Consider the following 21,510-nt stretch of genomic DNA (forward strand, 5'->3'; position numbering starts at 1 on the left):
GTGACCAAGTCTCCTTATTAGAAATACAGCAACACGGTAACAGCATGTTGAATTTAAAACCACACTAATAAGTACTGCCAGTACAGACTAATAATTGTTCTATTTTAGTTTAAGTGTATTACATTTGTACCGGTTAACAACATTAATTCAAAATGAATTTAAAATGTAAAATGTTCCAACCCAACAGAGAAAACCAGGCCACTGTCGCAGGAAACTCATCATTTAATCTTAAAAACATTGCAAAATGCTCAAAGCGACACATTAAATGGTTTGGTTTAAACGCACAAATCTACTAATTAAATCAAATCAAATCAAACTTTATTAAACATGAAGTTGCACGTACAGCTGTACTGAGCTTTAGATGCTCATCACACATTTATCACATTCATTTTTCTACCTCTCACATTTAACAAGCTTCACCATAAACTGTTATGAAAAACACATTATTTTCTCAATTGTTGCATGAACTGTGTATATAATGTCTGAAAATGACATTATAAATTCTTCGAATAAAACAACTACAACTAAATGTTCTTTTCATGAAAGCATTCAGTAACTACCTTTTCATTTTCTAAATGCAGTTCCACGGCACTCGAAAGTTAAATAGGCTGCGGTAGATGCTGTGTGGAAAATTGTTTGCAAACTAAACCATTTTCAAATTTAGAGTAATGACCAACTCAGCTGAAAGGCAGAAAATGAACTACATTATTCTTATCCCCTGTGACATTTTAAATGAATTGTCCAATAAATCAGATTGAGCCCTTGCCGCACTAAGCAGCAGCAGAATATTTGGGCAGAGCAGACAGATGCAATCACAGCCTGGTGCCCAGGCCTGACTGACAGCTCCACCACAGCTGACAAAAGCGTTCTGCCTCCAGAGGCCTCTGAGCCCTTTAGCATGTGCTGCCAGGCAGTGAGGACGCCTGCCTCTGTCTCTCTCGGCTGGATGGCTGCTTGATGGGAGACTGCTGCTTTAGAGGCAGCAAATGCGGCTCGCCTCGCTCACATCCTCCTGCTGACTAAAGCCACCGCCACGCTCGGTTTCATCTTCCTGATGGCCCTTGGTCTCTAAATATACTGCAGCTCTTCTTTCAAAGGACTGAACTGGATCTGCTCAAATCTACAAGCCCTGGCGTACATGAAAACAAAAACAAGAGGTGATCCAGTGCGTAAGCCTGGAAGTCATGACTTCATAAGTCTTCTCTCCGGGGCAGATGTCTCCTGCAGGCTGCATTCGTATCATTTTTTCCCGCTCTCACTGGGCAAATCCAGCCTCCCCGCTGAGCAGCAGCATAAACACCCACACTGATGTTACGCACGCTGCATTTTAATTAATACTCAAAGGTCTCTGGAGTTGAGCTCGAAAAAACGCCGCAAAATAATTTACAGCCCTACCTGTCATTGAGGCAGGGAGGAAAAGAGGTGGCATTAAGACGCGGGGCAGACGGGGGCAGCATGCAAACGCATTCGCAGCAGAGAAAACGTACACATTCGGGAGAGACGGAGCTTTGGCTCCATAAGGAAATTCCTTAAATAAAACAATACATTTTGCATAAGAAGGGAATTAAAAAGCAGTTTTTCTCTACTGGTAGTAAATCACAAGACGTTATTTTACATCCACTTCATATTCCTGGCAGCTGCCATCAGAGTAGTGCAGGGTACAGACTTACATTAAACAGCATATGGGGATTTTATTAAATAAGCAGATGCTATCTCTCCAGCATCTGTCCGCCTATTATGCTCCCTCCCCCCTTAAAATTGGAGGAAACGACTGAAATGTCGAGGGGAGCTCTCCGTCCCTTTAGGCCTCATCTGCACTAGGCCGGTGCAGACCATTTGGCCATTTGTCTAGAAAACCATGTCCCCCCTGCCCCATGCTCCTCAGAATGACTGCACTTAGGGCAGACTTTGACGGCTGCTGGATTTCAAAGCCGTAATTTATTCAGCTGCATCCAGGTTGGAAGTTACAGCAGTGGCCTTGGAGCGATACGGGACCACAGGAGGCAACAACAGATGCACACGTTCACACCGGTAATGCTGCTTAAACGTGCGCTTTCTGAAACTGATGCAGGAAATGATTGTGTCGCATTTCCTATCTATGGAGAATAGGCCTCATTTCTAAAGATATTAATCTCGCTGCAGTTTGTAACATATTGTATGATGTCAGGTGGAAACACAGAAGGTGCTTTTAAAGTTTGAAGGGTCCCCGTCAGACAAAATCAACACTATCATCTACATCTACATCTGTGGCTGCACTAATCATGTGAAAAATGAAACAGAAACAGAAATATTTACATTTCTCAACTTAATTTTCAGCTACTGTAATAGTCCAACACGACAATCCCATTTAATATAAAACAATAAACAGATGGATTTCCTTTTCCTACCCCCGGGACTATGATAAGGTAAGATGTCGCTGCTTCCCACATGCAGCTTTGCCCAAACACGAGCCAATTCCAAAGCAATTTGTGAGAATGACTTTAAAGAAACATCTACGCAACGTGGAGATTCAGCGGCTTAAAAACATAAAAGGCGTGAGCCCTCACAGTCAGAGTTAAAATGTCTGGCTCTGTCGCCTGTCATGACTTATGAATGTAGAAATATGAGCAGATACAGAAGCAACTGTGAAAGCGCAGCAGCACAGAGCTAACACAGACAATTTAATCCACACTCAATGAGCCATCCAAATCTCATTACAGCACAGCACAGAGCTTCTGTGAACTATCGAAGAATAAAGACTCGTCTTTCTCTTTTTGGGAGGCTTAGCAGGATGCGGTAAAGTCCAAGGAAAGGTCCTTTTCACCAACACTGATAATAAAACAAAACCCAACGTAATCCAAGACGAACAATATTTTTTGCCATGTTTTGGCAATATTTCTGTTTGACAGACATTGCGATCTCTATGACAGGAACCCTCTTAAAGCCAACGTTCAAACACGTGTTTATTTGGTTTCCGGTGAGGCACTGAATGACAGCGTTGATACCAGTGTTATTTTTGTCAGTGTCTATGTAGTGAGGAACCAACAGCTGTTAGATGTGCTTAGCACAAATGCTGGAAATGGGGAAACAGCTCATCTGTCAAACATAATCTGAACATAATCTGCCCACCACTAACTGAAAGTAACATCTTATTAAATGAAAGTTGTAAAAATCACATGTCAGACTACGTCTTGGAAACCTGTGTAGGGTGAAACCCTAATGAAAACCAAGTAATGGTCTGACGCAGAACCAATGAATTCAAAATGAGTGCTTGTGTTTTTGTAAGACTAATATATAAATAATATAAACTATAGATAAATATATTTGACATCACTCTGACTTAGTTTTCCTGGCGGCTCTTCACGGTGGCCATTACTATTTGGGTTTGTTAGATTCCACCACTTCAACAATCAAAAATGCATGGAGAGGTTTCAGTGAAGCTGAGGCAGATGAGTGACCTTTAGGGTGACAGCTAACACCAGCTGAAAGTGGCAAGGGCCTTAATTATGCATAACTTTAAATCTTAATACAATTTAAATAAGTGATTTAAAGAAAATGTACTTCCTATAACATGTTCATGACTGTGGAAATAGAGGTGTAGAGGCCAGGTTTGATTTTTGGCTGTAAACATGTTGGACATTTAATCATGTTGGTCTGTGGAGCCAGCCTCAAGTGGCTATGTCAGGAAATGCAGTTTTATCACTTTTGGCATTAGCTTCTTTATTCAGCCCCAGATGTTTCCACTTAGATTAATCAAACAAGAAATAATTTGCTAATTTTCTAACTTTAGAGCTCCTGGTCGCTGCAGCCGTCGCTGCAGCGTCCGTTGACAGTAGCCTTATATTCAATGGATATGAGTATGGAATTAATCCTTCCTTCAAAACCCAGAAGAGTTTTTCACAAAATGTAAAACTACTCCTTTAATACACTTCCATTTATGGTGATCGAGGCAGGGCCACTTTAACACTTGAGTGTGCAGCTTAGATCCCACTAGCCCAAAGGTTTTATAGTATAGAAGCTCAAAGTTTGCACCACTGGTAGTGTCTTTAAACATTTACTGGTGGTATTATCACCAGATGATGCTATGCAGTGATAATTTTGGTTTTATTTTATGTTAAGTTGTATTTCTCTTCAACTACACAAAAGTTACCTCAAGTTTTCTTCACTTTCAGTGTTCTCTCAAACTGATCTTGCTTCAGTATTTCTTAAGCTAATCTACTTACCATTTTCCCCGTATTACACAGGCTCATAATACTGTACACTCCAGCAAGAAAGAGTGAGACACGCACACATGCACACTCTACATTATGTGAGAAGGTGGGTGGAATAGCTTTGTGAGATTTATTTTTAATTCCTTTTTTATTACTATGTAAGTAGATATTTTTTGCTTCTAAAGCAATAATGCTCCAGGTTTTATTTAAAGCTCCTTTGTCTCTGCAGATGCTCGCAGAGACCTCTAGAAGTGCTGTAGCTGCATAAGCAATATTCTGTTTTTAGGATCGCGAGTGAGATTAGGCTGCTTTGGAAAACAGGGTTAGATATACTCATCGCCTCTGGGCCCAGGGAGCTCTTCATGTTTCTTTAACCTCCTCGTTTAACACACAGATAAAACCTAGACTTTCTCTGATTATTATGCTTTACACTAATTTCACCTGAACTTCATTTCGTCTGAGCGGAGTATATGTCTTTGATTTAATGATGCACGCGGAGCCGTGTGTTTCGGTATCAAAGCAGACGCCTTCAGCCCAGAGTAGCTGGTCAGTGGAGATGAAGATGATGGTGAAACCTCTCTGCGCCTGCGGGAGCACCTACCTGATACGTGTTGTCAAAGCTGTCATACATGAACCGTGTGATCAGAGACGTCTTTCCAACTGCAAGACAAGACAGAGACAGAACACATTCAGTGATGGACAAGAGGCTCTGTCATCCCGCAACTCACACACACAATAAATTTAAGAGAAGGACTGGTGGTTGTACTATCACACACGGATGTCACTGCTGTCCGGGGAGCTCATTAGAGTGTACGAGGGTGACCAGGAGGTCGGCAGTGGCATCAGGTCCACGTATAATTACAGTGCTGCTGCTGCTACCAGCATTGTGTACCCTTAATATATGTACATTTACGATTTAGTATATGAATTCATGAAAGGGGGAGATGAGAAGAGTTCACCAGAGTTAAATGTTTGCTTTTAGAGCCCTGAAAACAGGAAATTTAATAAAAAGAGACGTTTAACCCATTTAATATAACTGTAAATGTAGCTGTAAACATATGGACTCTCACAATTAGTTTATATATGGATACCTTACAGCATAGTGTCTGTGTTTTGCTTAAGTATTTTTGAACTGAATATTTTGTTTTAAAGTAATAGCAGGTATGAAAGCACATCCTAATGTTATGTGTCTGACAAATGACTGGAATGCCTTGCATAGCCATTCAATAACTCATTCATCATTTTACTAGCACAAGATATGTCACGCCAGAATAAATCAATTTCAAAGTCTGGTTAGACATGGTCGACTTAGTGATAGATGGCAAATATGATTCTCAAATGATTTTTTTCCACAGAGGTTTTATTAATGAGGGGGTTGGAGCAAAAGCAAATGCGGATGCCAGCAGGAATCAATCAGTCTCTTCTTATATCCATTTAGCACCAGTGGACACGGTTGGCTGAGAGCTGGTATCTTATATCTCTTTAACTCCAGTGCAATTGATCCAAAGTGAACTCCATCAGGCAATGACCAGACCGACAGAGGAATTTCACCGTATTCACTGTCAACTAACAGACCTAAATCTACTCCTCTGCATTCAATATCCACAGAGTAATTCACTATTTGTGTGACAGAAATATACTCTGAATTAAATACCCCAAATGTGCAGACTTTGTCTCTCCCAGGAAACATGGGAACCAGTTTTAATCGGGCAGACTAATTACATGTGTCTGTGCCCTCAGTTTCCATATCTGCAAGGCAGAGTCTGATGTTCAGCCACTGATGAAGGGCTCGAGCTAATTTATCAATACATCATCCAGCTCACTCCAGAGATGTCCTACTTTTAGTCAGATAGCAGCTAATTTAACACCTTCTACTAGTCCAGTACGGTCTGTTGGCAATTACAACTCCATCACGACTTGAAAAAAACATATAAAAACACTGTATTACTATCCGTGAAAGACACAGGCTGTAAATTCTTTCCGACACAGTCAGCTAAAGGCTTTGACACCGACAAAAGAAGGAGAAGTCTGCCTTTGTTTACATCAGACTACTTGCACTTGGTACTTGTTCGGAGGGTCTTTGTCTTAGGGTATTGTGAACATCTTGAGCTTTTATTGTTTTTAGCTCCATACAAATAAATTGTGCCTCAGGCTATTTATTAACCATGTAAGAACTGTTTGTGTCATCAGAAACATTTAGTTGCAGTTGCTGATGACATTGGTAAAGCTGTCTATTAAAATAGACACGGGGCAATTATTTTTACACATGATTTACGTATCGCCTCTCAGAACCAACACAGAGGGGTCAAACACTTTTTCATATACACCTTTAGTCTGAATGAAAAATCCCTAAGTGCAATTATTTCTGACAGATATTACAATAACCATTTCCGAACAAATTATGAGGTGTTACCAGATGAAATACAATCAAACACGATTTTCTTTTTGCGGAGAATAATATGACTTCAGTGACTGTGACGGAGTAGAAGACCGGGACACAGAGTTCAGTCCGACGTCCTCTCTGCTGAGTCATCCTCCCTGACCACTACGCAACATGAGACTGCACAGTCACTGCTGAGAGTTTCAAAACTCAGGACAGACAGCTTCCAGTTATTTCTCCCTCTAACTCAAGTAGTATCTGGGATGGCGCATCGTGACTGAAATCTGAAGAGACACTAAAATTCCGTCCACACACAGAGCGCAGGATTATCCTGGAAGTGTACCGTATAATGATGATTGATGAAACGCCGAATTACTTGAATGAGACGTCTGTCCAAAGCAAACCAAACCCGCCCAGCCCACAGCAGCCTCCTAATCCAGAAAGGCTGCACCGAGAGACATTTAATTTTTTTGTCAATATCTTCAGATGTGATGTGTGAATTTAATTACTGGAGTGGAACCAGGAAGCTTAGCTACGCTCACGGATGCAATAATTCAGAGAATTTTCTGTTGAAAAGAAATGATTAACAAGGCAGATTTCTGATTACATTTCAGAATTAGCTCTGCATTTGTGAGCGTTTCCTCCTCGTGAGCTTTTCATCCTCTGTGCCATTAACACCGAACGCTGTTTTTGAGATTATGATGGGATTCAGATGATTAGTAGCTTTAGTCAGACATAAAAGTAAATTCCAAAGCAGCGGTACAGATAACACAGCAATAACCTCTTCTCATTCACGACATGACAGAGGTGTTTTGCCGGGGCGCTGTGGGCTCACAGGAATCACTCTAGCTTATTAAATTTCAATAGGAAGGACAACATGGGGCAACAAGGAGTTCAGCTACAAGCCTGTTAGAAACCACCAGTAGAACTAATCGTGTAGTGAGAAACCAGTGTTTAAATGGACTTTTAATGAGACTGTTTACGTATGGCCTAGATGTGACATAAAGATAAGTCCCACAGGAGGTACAGCGAGGACTTATCACAAGTCGAAAAAAAATTACAGTACGTAGAAAAGGTCAATTGGGATGGTTAGGTGACTGTGCACCGTGCAAGATAATCGCTGCTGTGAAAGTAATGACGCAACATTTATTGTTAGCGCGCTGTTTGTTTGTTTGTTTGAGGAAATCTCCCACAGATTCCAGGCCGTCTGTGCAAATGTCTCATCTTGACATTTAGACTGCTCAGTGTAGCTTTTTCTTCACCGTCTGGCACCAATTGATTACCACTCCGACTGAAGTGGAGAAAACGAACAAGTTACTCTTGTACACATGGTCACCTGCATAACAGGAGAAAACTGACCACGACACAACAGCAGCCCCAGTTCAGCCAAACGTGGACCCACCAGCCGACACGCACCTATTAATAATGACCCAGTGGGCTTGTTTTGAGAGGAGCTCATTCAAGTCCTGATCAGCTGTTGGGCTCAAAGAGAGACCCTCAGAGTGAGTATCTATTATCATCCTCTTGTGTCACTTTAATTGGTCTGGACCTTGGAGGGCCGGGACGCTTTATTGTTTGTTCATATTTCTTAACAACGCCCCGATTTAAAGCACTTCATCATATTATTTGGACTCAATTGGGATTTTCTATTGTGATTTTAATTTGTTTGTGATTCCATAAAGCTGTACTCAAATGGCTGGGGCGATTTTAGAGGAGTTGTTTTTCTCGTACGCAGCAGTACCTGCAGCAGGGGTCAGAGAGGATGAATTCATGAGGTTGCGTAAGCCATTTAAATCTTTAACATTGTGTGCAGCACTCTACGAGAACATGACAACGTCATCTTCCACATAAGCCTGCAGTCAGTTGAAGGCCACATGCTGGGGAATAAAGGGGACAACGGCCCCAATATGCTGAGCAAATCAAACCGTACTTCCCCAAAACTGAGTTACTTGCAAGAGACATCGTTTCAAAAGAATGCTCAAAATGGGTTCAGCATGAATGATTAATCACTGGGAATGGTTAAGAGTATAAGATATAAAACTACTTCTACAATTTCCAAACTGCTACTCAGTGGCAGCTTTCAATAGACCATCCTTGCTTGTTAAACGCCTTCGTGATTTAAACTCCATGACACCAGTTTACAGCTTGTCAGTTTAATTTTTTATTTCAATTAAACCTAAACTGCCTCAAGACGCTTTAAAGGTCTTAAGAAACCAAGACATCCAGAGCAAACATTAACATGGCGATGGTGAGAGAAAACTTTAATGGGAAGAAACCTTAAGGCAAGCCCAACCATCTGCTTCAGGCTGACTATGAAATAAAAAAAAAATGAAAAATGAAGAGAGACGAGACGAGACGAGACGAGACGAGACGAGAAGAGAAGAGAAGAGAAGAGAAGAGAAGAGAAGAGAAGAGAAGAGAAGAGAAGACTGTAATGATACACCGGCATGTGAAACTGGCATCTGAGTTTTATTAACTTACGTTATTTAAAGCAAAGTCTTTATTGACTCAGTGTTTCATTTTAAACATCACACCATAAAATTAAAAATAAATCACACTGTCCTCACCGCTCTGGAGCAGATGTAGCCAATTAGCTGAAAATGCTAGAAAGCAGTAAACAACTGGCAACGACAACTCAATAAAACGATGCTCCAATATGTTCCATCAGTATTAGCCTCCTGCAGATATAAACATAGTATAAACATATCAGTCAGGAGAGAAATGTCAAAGGTATGTCATGGTAATAAATGCTCTTTTGGAACTTTTAATGATTAGAGATTTTAGGTTATATTTTATGTTGCTCCAAGATTGTAACTGCATTAAATGTATTGAGTTATATTTATAATATTCTTTAACTAAACTGGTCATCATTAAGACCCTTGTTGCACTTCTCTACACAGCGGAGAAATCATGTGAAAAACATTCCCGCTATCCCTGTGGATGATATACAACCGCACAGAGTAAGCTAACAACAGCGCAGCCACTTACAGACACAATAAATACTAACGCAGATATAGGGATTCCTGTGTAGTTCCAATTACGGCCTTGGCTTTAATGAAGTCTCTACTTGGTGCGATGCTTCAAAGAGTTGGCAAACTGAGTTAGCAACATGAGGGCCAATTAACGGAGAGAACTGGACGCATGCTGCGGCGCAACCTGCACTTTCACCACCCGACTGTGCTCAGGACTCCGCTGAGCGCAGTCAGCAGACACCTCAGCAAGCCGTGTCTTACGAGCTCAAAATACAATTTTACGGCACGTTAATGGCCAAAACGTGTCGGACTCACATTAGGCTCTGCCTCCTCGTTCCATTTATGAACAATCATAAACTCAGTTAGTTAAGGACTCTCTTATTTACACACCTACACAATCAAAAGGCAAAATGAGTAATAAATTTACTAACCTAACCCAATGAAATCACATAATAGCACAATTTAAATGACTAAATGAAAGCTGTGGTATTTTCTGCGTTATTAGAACTTTTGTATAATGTAAGTATGTAAACATTTAATCCAGAGGAGACTACAATAAACTCTTAGCTAAAATAGCTTTTCCAAGGAAACTTTAATAAAGTTTCTTTCCCATCAAAACATTCTTCGTTTGCAGTTATAACACTGGCATATTAGCTTTAAAAAGCTAATATGCCTCAACTTCACAAGTTGCATATGAGTGTAACGACCAGACAGCACACAAACGCAGCACAAACTTTTCACGGAGCTCTACAGGGCTGAATAATACTCTACGTTGTCCATTCAGCCCTGGAGCCAAGCAGCCAGGTACATCAACTGCTGGTCGTTTATCGGCAGGCGTCATGGAATACCCTTGAGGACTTGGCAGCCAATCAGAGCATGGCAGTCCTTTCAGCTTGGGCCCGGCTCCCACTCACAAGGAGATGGATAAAAATAAAACCGTGTGTGTCATTCTTTCGCACGACATTGGGATGAGGACGTGCCTCACTGGAGGGAAGCAGATATCTAATATTTATCAATGAAAGAGGGAACAGATAAAAATAGCAGCCTTTTAATGAACTGCTATATGATTTGTTATATGTACAGCACAATGACCTGCAGAAGATCCAGACCGGTAGTGGTAGGGATATTGACGTTTGCTTCTGTTGAGTTGCTTGCGCAAAGTCACAGCAGCTGGCATAGAGAAGCCAACAGGAGAATGCCAAAGAGCAGATGGCCTCCGAATGAATTTCCTTCAGTTAAAAAAAATTACACACACGTAAGCAAATCAAAAGGAGCTGCCACAACTCTGAGCACAAAAAATGTTTCTGCATAGAAATGTTCCAGTTTCAGAGCTACCTAAGATATAAAACATAACTGAGGATCTAACTGACAGTGAATTGATACTGCAGCATTTCATAAAATAGCGCCTTAGAAATAATTCTGTTTGAGGGTCACATGCATTTTTCATCAGCATCACTTCCCCTGTTCACATCACCTGAAGCCATCAATGTGGTTATGTCCCAGGATGAACTACCAATCAAAGTAAAACTCAACATCTTACATTTTTCATACTGGCAAATCCCACAACCAAGCCATGATGAGATCCCTGGATTCAAGCCTTTAGAGGTGAAGGCACCTCAGGCAAACTGTCTATTAAGTTTGTATAGTAACTCTCAGAGGAAGTTAAGTATTAGATCCTGCCTGTTACCTTACTGAGCAGGTTGTATTAGTGATATTTCTCTTTTGTCTGGATTAAAATTAGCACGTTAGTACGTAATAAAAAGTCAGTGCAGTGTATGCTGCCTAACAGGGCTGCACGATAAATCGTTAAAAAAATCGCGATCTCGATTCACACATACATCTCATTTCAAAACACAACGATTCTTAAGCATTTTATTTCACGAGCGGCATCACAAACAAATGCTCCCTTTTCTTCCTGGATTTTTTCAAACACCCCGAAAGGCAGCACCGGCGGTGACTCCGCCCTCGACCTATGGTAACACGTCTGTACAACACGTGATTCCCTCAGATGAGGAAGACCACCTACAGTTGAGTGCGTGGAAACAGTGAGGGAGAGAAGCAGAGAGAAGTCAGCGGTAAAGAGAGTTAAATGGATGGCGAAGAAACTCCGGGTGGTAGTGGCGAGAGTCATCCACAGAGTTAAAGTTCATCAGTGAAATAACCATTTTATAAAAAAAAAAAAAAAAAAATTGTGCCAAAGAATCGTGATCTCAATTCTAAGCAGAAAAATCATGATTCACATTTTTTTCCAGAATAGAGTAGCCTTGCTACCTAATAACACAATGCACATACAACAATCAGGCATAATCATTATGACAAAAACATGGACATAGACCTTCTGAGGGTGTCGAATAACGAATGGTTTCTGGCAACAGGATGCATTTGGGTCTTGTGGGTTGAGGGGATGAGCCTCTATGGATCAGGCTCCAGTTCATCCCACAGATACTTGATCATTTTGGGATCTAGTGAATTTGGAGGCCAGGTCAACACCTTGTGCTGTTTTTTCATGTTTTTTGGGTTGTTCCTAAACAGCGAATGCCAGGTCCAAATGTTTCCCAGCAGAACAGTGAATTGTCACAAGATGGTCAATGTTATTTACTTCTTCTGTTAGCAGTCATAATGTTGTGGCTGATCGGTGTATGACTTCCAGTCTGACACTGACTAGTGGAAGAGTAACTGTACATGTATGTTTAAGCAAGTAAAAAACACCTGCAGTGTGAGTGGATCGCTGCCTCTAATATATTAAATCTGGCTACAAAGGACTCTTGTCCCAACTGCAAAAGATTAAGCAAGAACTGAATATAGCAATTCTTGCTTAATCCTTAATCTTACTTTACTATGCCTGGTATTATAAGTGACTGATCAAAGTTGACCTCAATCACATCAGGCTCAGAAAATTGGAGAAAGGGTTTTTATGTTTGCTTAAAGAGTCTACCTCAAGTTGAACTGCATATAATGACAGCAGTCAAGCACAGCAGCTGGGTACAACACGGATGAACCAGTACAATTAAACTGTGGTTTATTGGCAGACAACTGTTGCTGGTAAATGACTGATAACTCTTGCTCACCTGTGTACCGGCCCATTATCTTCACCCTGTGTTATAGTTGGGACATTTATTTTCTGGCCTTGAGATATGCTGGAGGCATTATATTTTAGATATGCACTGGAACAGACAGAAGTCCCAAGTTATCCAATTATAATTTTAACACAAACTTCTATAGCTGACCTGAGCTGCCACTTCAGCCAAGCTAGCAGGACGGCTCTAGGGATGGCAACGTTAGTCCGTCTGCTCCTCTAACACTTTGTTCCAGACTGAAGTATTTTCACGGATACTTGATGGATTACCGTGAACTGTGGCCGGGACATTAATGTTACCCAGAGGATGAATTCTAATGACCTTGATTATGCCTTAACCTCTTTCTCCACCACAAGTTTTTACCTAACTTGAGAACTAAGATGAGTTAGCTCATGACATCCTGGGAAACAAGCAATGACTCGTTCTGTAGCATTGGGCTGTCGTTAGGGGTGGGTATTGTCAATGACTTTGTGATACGATACGTATCACGGTACTTGAGTCAGGATACATTATTGCGTTATTATGATTACGTAGTTCACTAAGAAATTTTAAATGCAGCTTAAATACTCATTGTATATATTTACATCAGATGGCAGTGATAATTCACTGGACAAATTGGGTCAAATTGGGTCAAAAAACAATATTAATCCAAATGATCCATTTCAGAAAAAGTGGTGGTGGTGGTGTGGAAGTTGTTAAAGATCGGCCCAAAACATGACTTTTTCCATTTTCTTTTAAAATCAATATTAAGACATTCAAAATCGATATTGTATCGGAAGAAAAAATATCGTGTTATATTGCCATATTGATATTTTTTTCTTAGTTGTCATACACTATATCGTCACATATTGTCATTACCTGGGATACAGATATTCTGAATCTGATTACATTGGAGTTGTTGGGGCCTCTACTGCTCTCCGTTCTTCCATTTTAAAAATTTCAATATAGCCACTCTGACAGTGTAAAAAGCAACTATAAGGTGCTTAGCGCCACAAAACTTTAACATTGGAAGCCTAAAATACATATAGATGAGCACAAGTGAAAAACTAATTACTAATTACTTCTCTTTTCCTCTAGTGCCTCCACAAGATCAACATTTTATTTGGTTCATGACCAAAAGTCTGCTAATGACACATTACCTTGTAGGCATTGTCTGTGCAACCACATTTACATACAAACATCAGCATTTGGCTCCAAACTATTTGTCTAATGAACAACAGCACAGCTCACAGCCGATGGCTTTCTCCTCCTATCTGGCCACATGAAACCACACTCACTCATTTAGGCCAATCAATAGCAGGGAAAAAAAGAAAAAAGGTTTAGACATTTATTATGAAGGAATTAAGAATCAGTGCCGTATTGATTGTTTTACTATGTGTGTCACATGTACTGTACCTGTAGAAACGCTGCAATATGAACTCTTGAACAGGACACGTCCATTTACCAATAGCTCTGAATAATGGATGAAGGAGCTTTCAAACTCAACAAAGGCTGGGTCTCCCGTGCACACATAAAGCACTCAGAAAGCCATTTCAGCTCCTATGCCGCCTAATGAGGCATCTGACTTTACTAAAAGCAGTCGCAACAACACACACAAACTCATACAGAGAACACAATGAGATATCCTCGAAGGTGTGACACCAGATATGATTCTGGTGGTGTTTCTGATTGCCTTGGGAAAGAAGACAGAAGTCATATGTCTGCTGTTGGAGGCCAGAGGGCTTCAGATAGACCAACATGACGTTTTAATGTTTAAATTAGATTTCAGTCTCAGAAGGCAGAGGGCAGCTGCAGGCTGGAGAAATGAAAGCTGCAGCATCTTAGAGAAACAGGCCACTACTTTAATTTCCATCCTACGAGACATATGTTATATTACTTCTGCTTACTAGTAGCACATACGCTCATGTAGTCAGTGTTGAATATAGCTAATGGAAAACATAATTAGAATATACACTAAGCTCAAATTAGCAGTTGTGGGGTCGACACACTTACGGGACCTATGAATATATCTCATTACTCATATTAAGAACCCACTGTGGAATATGGTGCAGTAATCACTCATCCTCCCTGGTGTGAATGAGAGCGTGGAGAAAAGCTTTTAACATGGCAAACAGCGTAATATTGTTAAAGCTACCATCTACTAATTAAACAGGACAGAACAGACCAGGACCTGGGTTGGTGACAACCTCGGTAAACTGGAGGTTTTAAACAGTACGAGAAAATATTTCGCACAATAATTATCAGTTATACACGATACAACAATTTACACACATCACACATCAAATTAGGGATCCAACTTTTAAATCTTCCAAAACATCTGTAAATCCTTAAATATCATGTGTCCTAAGCATGTATCTAGAGGGACAGACTAACCTGTGTAGTGTATGTTCATACTTATTTGGTTAGCTAATAATTAACTTTTATTGTTTTACACTTTTAGTTTGGAGCCCTGTGACAGACTGGTGACCTGCCAAGGGTGAACCCCGCCACTCGCCCAGTGACAGCTGGGATAGAGTCCAGCGCCCCATGACGCTCCAGAGGACGAGCGGTAATAGAAAGCGAACAAACTTTTAGTTTAGATTATCTTCTGTTGTCCTGTCTTCTGACGCCACCATCAACCAGCATTTCTTAATTAAATGCTGACACAATAAATGGTCGAATTAATTTGATTAAAAATTAGAATTCACAGAGTCCAGAGAACATCTACGAGGTACACAACATCATTAACTCCAGACAGCGAATTACAGGATTAATTAAACAACTTGGGCAAAAACATATTTAAGACCAAGTACCAGGGCTAAAACTAACTAATACTCCGCTGATTAATCTGAAGAGTATTTCATAATCAATAAACTGTAAACTCAATTATGGACATTGTATTTTTTGCCAGAGCACAAAGAGACATCAACGTTTCTGTTTTGTCCAAACTCAGACATTATTCCAATTATGATATAAACATTTTGCAGTGATAAGTGCCAACGGAAAGCATGAACTGGTTTAAATAGTTGCAGTTGTACCCTGTCACTGTGGCCATGAATGAGAGTAGACCGTCCACAGACTGAGGGCTGATCTATTTGTGCAGTTAGATCAGTTTTCTGCAAACATGAGAGGAGCTTTCACCTCATTTCACAGACACTTTACAGACTTACAGATTATGATGAAAAAACTGAGTGAAAGAATTTATGCTTTGGGTCTCGCTGTCTATTACCTGCAATATCACTATCCAGGTGTTAATTAGGGGCAATTTCCTTTGCTGTTAATGAAAAACAATGAAGACGCACCAATACTTTGATTTAATATTGAAAAAAAGTGTTGTTAATAATGAGGTCAAACTTTGGTTAAATTTCTAAACAAAATTAAACCAGGATTGAATGATCCAAGTGAGTGCATGTGTTTGTTTATTTGTTTTTTTAACCAAACAGGAATACTAGGCAGTGTGATGTACAGAACTGTTCCCCCCAATCACATCACAAATATACTGCATCTCATTGGAATAAACACATGTAGACGCAGAACCACTGACTAACGGAAACTACAACAAGTCATTTTATTACACTGGAGGCACAAAGAGTCCAAAACTAACCATCAGAGCCATTATTTCTTTCTCCTGGCTCCTAGAAAAAGGGCAACAAGTGCAACCCACTGGAGTCTTCAATACGCTTTACTTACTGACCCTGGCCAACAAAAAGAGCCAATATATAGCGCTTATGAGAGCACCGGGAGACCAGACGGAGTAGGCCTTTTTGTTCGCAAGTAAGAACGATAAGTTTAAGACTATTGAAAAAATATCTTCATCAAATGTAAAAGCACTTGTTTAAACAGGATATAGTACTGAATTAACGTGACCAAAAATGGGATGGAAATAGTCCTAAAGTTTTTCACTAGTTAATAAGAATTTATGAATAAATATTCTGACGTACAAAGAAATCAATTATTCATTTTAATTGATCTGCTTGATCTCATGTGGAGATGAGATGGGGGTAAATCCTCTGGTTTACCTGTTGGTGAATTATCACCACCAGTTACTTGTCAGGGTGTGTGTTGAAGGTGAATGTGTCTCCATCGGTGCACTGCAAATGTTCCTTCCTTTGTTTTTTTAATATCGCATTGGATTTTTGAGAAAATCCAAGGCAAAATGTCTCGGCATCAGCACAAACATCTATGCTACTAAAAGGTCAGAGTTAGAAAAGGCACTTCTTGAGTTGGGGAGCAGCGCTATAACTCCTCAGAGAAACTTGTTACTTGGCTAATTTGCATTTTTTTTACTTTGTTGTTCCAGCACAAGCCCACAGAAAGGCTAAATGGCGAAGCTAAATGACAAATCAAGCCGTTAATGTGAGGGGAAGAGCAGCAGGGAAATGGAAATGCAAATGTGAAAAGAAAATGACTTTTTGAATACCTGATTAAAATCCGTATTGTTAATTCAATTTGTGAGTCCAGTTATTTATGTCTCTTTAAAACTCTTTAAAACTCCATTTTACAAATAATTTTTCATATTCCATTATTTATTTATGACACTGATGTATCTTTAATTGGTGTACTTACTGACCGTTGGGTGTTGTTTTTGTAAATCCATTTTTAATGTGAATTATTTATTGATGGATCAATATTTAATTGGAAGATATTTTGTATAAATTCCTTTTTATTGGCCATTACAATATTGAATAATTCATTGCTTCCTAATTAAGTTGGTTATGGATTAATACATACACCTGAAGCAATTGTCTATATCTATTTATAAGTGAGTGTTGAAGTATTTTTTACTATTTCTATGACACTTGTGGTCCTCAACAATGCTCCATCCTACACTACACAACTGCACCTGCTGCCCTCTCTCTCAAACAGGCACTCAAACACACTGCCACGTAAACAAATGTACACAAGAGCACAACTGGCCTATGTCTTTTTTCATTATGAGCGATTGAGAAATACACAAAATGCAAACTACCCAATTACACATGTAAATATGAGTTCAAAAGGACAGACAAGGAGTTAAATAATAGTCTAGTTCTGCCCAAGAGCAACAGTCTACAGCAAAATGTAGTTTTGATATTTGGATACAGGGCCCAGTAACGAAATGATGACTCAAGCTGACCTCACACTATGACATCGTTGTTTGTTTACCTGTGGTGTAGATATTTGCTCCAGCGGTAGAAACAAAACAAGCGTAGTAACCATTTAGTTTGAGATCCAGCTCTGCCTTTGCTCCAAGGCTAAACTCTCTCACAGATGTGAGAATGTGTGGGAGAAACTACGCCAGCTTGTACAGAAGCTTTCTGGATCCTGAAGGAAAATAGACTAAAAACTTAAAAACAATAATAGGAGGTACCTTCCTATCAGCCAAAGTAAAAAAGATAGGATGAGATTTATAAAGCGGTGAGAGCTTACAAGCTACGCTTCACCTCACTCCTTTTCAAATGTGTCATTCATTTCTCTCTTTTTTTCTGTGTTTTGTTGTTTGTTTCCTCAGGTTTTCATTTCTGTATAGTGTGTGGGGGATTTGTTTGGTAGCAATTGGGAAGCCTTGTATTGACTGCATATTCAGAATAAAATAAATAAATACAATAAAGGGTTGGGGGAAGCATAGGTTAAAAAAGAAAGAGTAATGTTTCTAAGAATAGCCATCCCAGAAGGTGTGGACATCGGGAGTAAGCCTTGCAAGTATCAGCCCTGCATTACTGCGGCACCTCAGCATCTCTGCCACCGGTTTTTCCGCAAGTAGTGATTCATTTCTTTGCACAGCGATAGATAAAACGCTCCCTACCATGTTAAACTGGAGTGATGGATGTTAAGCAGGTCGTCCCTCCGTAAATCCCTGTAGGACCTTCTGCTTACAGTGTCGTCTCACTGAGTCATACTGTATATTCTCACAGCCACGTCTAATATTACACTGTGATTACTATACCCGTAACTATCATAATTTAAATAATGCATAAAATGTAAATGAATAAATCATGAGTCAAAGAACAAATTACACACTGCATGAGTTTAAAGCAGGTGAGTTGGCTTCGTTCAGGCTGTGGCAGCGCCATGATGAGGACTCATCTGGAAAGCTAGAGAAAGGGTAAACACCGAGACCTGCTGAACCCAGTGAAGTGTCACGTCCCATGCTGGGTAAATGACAGCCTTCCTCCACAGCAGGGGTTTTATTCACAGAGTCGTTCTGTTTAAGCAACTGGGATTACGTTTAAATGGGATTCTCTGTCTTCCTCCTCTCACATTAAGCAAGACTCCTACTCTTTTTTTTTCTAAGACACAATTTAGAGAGACGTCTAAAAACAGTCTCTCCAGCTGAATAATGTGAGGCACTTTAAAAGTTCCTGAATCCTTGTTAAAGTGCATCTGTAAAACAGCAGGGTAAGAAGTTGTGTTTGAAACAGAGCTGCAAAAAAAAAAAAAAAAAAAAAACTGTGTCGTCAGATGCTGCTGCCAACGTCTTTTCACTGGCACACAGGCAGGCGGAACTGAATCAGACAGTTTCTCTACATCACTGCATGGGCAGCAGACAGATTTTGTTTTATTCTGGGCAGAGTGTATAAGCGAGGCTGTGCTTTCTCTTGGGCCCGTGGGAACACGCCCACTCAGCTGTGCAGCATATGTATATAGAGCTACCATCGCACCACTTGGTTTTCTTTTTCTGCAAACCAGCTATTGCCAGACTGAAACCATGAAGATATTGAGGGCATTTCAATCTGAAGAGTTGTGCAATGTATGTATTGTGTAATGCATTGCAGCAGAAACATGTTATGAAGCACTGGGAAGTTAAGGTTTTAGCATGTACCAAGACTAGACTACAAGACTAAAGCTGGATCTGTGTTGGTCTGTGCACATTGAATAGTTCTGGAAACATTATCCAACCAGGGATAGTGGGGTGAAAACCAATTATCCAACACCGTACCCATCCCATTTCAGGCAGCATGTTAGTAAGAACTAGTTTTGAGAATCTAAGTGTCCACGGTCATGCTCGTTGCTCTGTGAAGCTGATGCCACCAAGTAGGGATGCTCCAAGCTCAAATAACACAGTGATAATACATTAATCACAGTTTAGAGCCAGACAGCTAATATTTGGTTCATAGCAATCAATACAAACTACAAATGAGGCAGATGGGAATGTTTTTATGCATTTCGTCGCATACCAAAATACTAGACAAATTAAAGTGTGAACCTCATGATGAAGCTGGAGGAATAACTGTGGATCATTGACACCAGCCTGATTCATCCTTTGGGAAACATGACGATTGTACAAATTAGGGTAGCACAAATCCATTAAGTTGATACTGAAAATGCTGTCTTCCTGGTAGGGTAGTGGAGATCCCACTCTCACCAGAGTTATGGCAGCACAGGCCAATGTCACAGAGCAACTGTACGATCTGTGGACCAGCATTAACATTCCTGAAGCCATACCACTGACACGCTGAAAAACAGGTAATTATTCTCAACTGCTTGGAATATAAAAATGCGCAGAGTGTCAGTTTGAGAAAGCGCTCCAAGACAGTTGTTCGTGTGCTAAAGCCATGCAGTAGATGAAGGGACTAGCTTAGCTGCCCCATTAACAGGCAGCCCCATTAATGGGCAGCCGAGCCAATCGATAGCAGATCAAAGCTGTCAGGGAGCTGTTTCCCTCGATCCATAAAAGAAGAACGCTTGCCGGGAAGACACAATTATATGTGAAAGGAAAGGAATGACAAGTTATCTTTAGACGCAGTTAGATTATCAGACATTACAACAAACAGACGTGCTGCTCAGAGGCTGGATTCCAGTCAATACTGACAGCCTATCTTCTGTCCTACTCTGTTTCCCTAACTCTATTACTGCACAGTCCTGTAATAGGTTCTATAGTAGAGAAAGAGTCTAATAGCTCTGACCAGCTCCACTCTGCTTCGCTCTGAATTCAAAGCCAACATGAACTCCACTGTGCTCTCGACACACCCAAGGCTCTCGAGCATTGCATGCTCTTGCACCACATGGAAAAGATTTTGTTTTGATTCATTTTCAAGCAATTGCGGTTGTCAGGGATACAATTTCCTAAATACAATCGTAATTCACTTTAAACATGTGTTTTTTTGGGGCGGGCATCATACTGTATTATCCTGGATTATATACTATCGCATCAAACCAAGTTCTTATCGATCTTTTGTTGAAAATATCCAAAACTTGGATGTTTAGGACATGAATTGTACTTCGTCCTTCAAAATGTCTTTAAGAATTGTCAAACTAAGCTAAAATGTTAAACAAAAACAAATTAAAAGCATATATACATTTAAAAACTTGTGCAGTGGCTTAGGATGTTACTAACTACAAACTGCATGAACCTCGGTTGACACACTGATCTGGAACCCCTTCATTGGGAACTGGTTATGCTCCAGCAAAGACCTCCTGGACCAATCACATGGTTTGGACGTGAAGAGTAAAACCCATGAGAACATGTCACCTGGAGTTGCATTTGTTAACAATGAAATGGCTCCGATTGGTCGTAGGATCCAACCAAAAACTTACCTGCTGAAACACGCATCCTAATGAAATCCATGAGTATCACAGATTGCACCTTCAAACATACACAGTAAAATGAGCTCTCATTTCAACTTTTTGTAATCTGGTCTGTAAATATAATGTGTCATAAACTCCCACTGCCTGGTAGATGCTAAATAGATCGAAACTTTTAACAAACTTTGCTCCCAGTAAATGTATCATCTCATGTGAAAAGGACAAATCCTCAGTCAGACGAGGTGACACTGTTTAGAGGCTTTGCCTGTACTTTCTGCTGGCATATACGCTGATGCAACACATCTGCAATGAACAAATTTACCGGTCCATTTATCAGTCAGCCCTAATCCATAATTTGATTCAACTAAATCAGCGGACAAATAAATGCAGAGGGTTCAAGTGTTAAG

At 40.2% G+C, this 21,510-nt stretch overlaps 1 protein-coding gene across 2 annotated transcripts in view; it reads right to left on the reverse strand.

Annotated features, from left to right (window-relative positions):
* Positions 1-21,510, reverse strand: part of rab6ba (RAB6B, member RAS oncogene family a) — a 49,171-nt gene that overhangs the window by 21,809 nt on the left and 5,852 nt on the right. For both annotated transcript variants that reach the window (XM_047587751.1, XM_047587752.1), the window contains exon 2: positions 4,792-4,850. In XM_047587751.1, the coding sequence (XP_047443707.1) occupies positions 4,792-4,850 (59 nt within the window). The remainder of the gene's footprint in view (positions 1-4,791; positions 4,851-21,510) is intronic.

Source organism: Mugil cephalus, chromosome 6 (genome assembly GCF_022458985.1).
Source record: "Mugil cephalus isolate CIBA_MC_2020 chromosome 6, CIBA_Mcephalus_1.1, whole genome shotgun sequence".
In the NCBI taxonomy this organism is placed as follows: domain Eukaryota; kingdom Metazoa; phylum Chordata; class Actinopteri; order Mugiliformes; family Mugilidae; genus Mugil; species Mugil cephalus.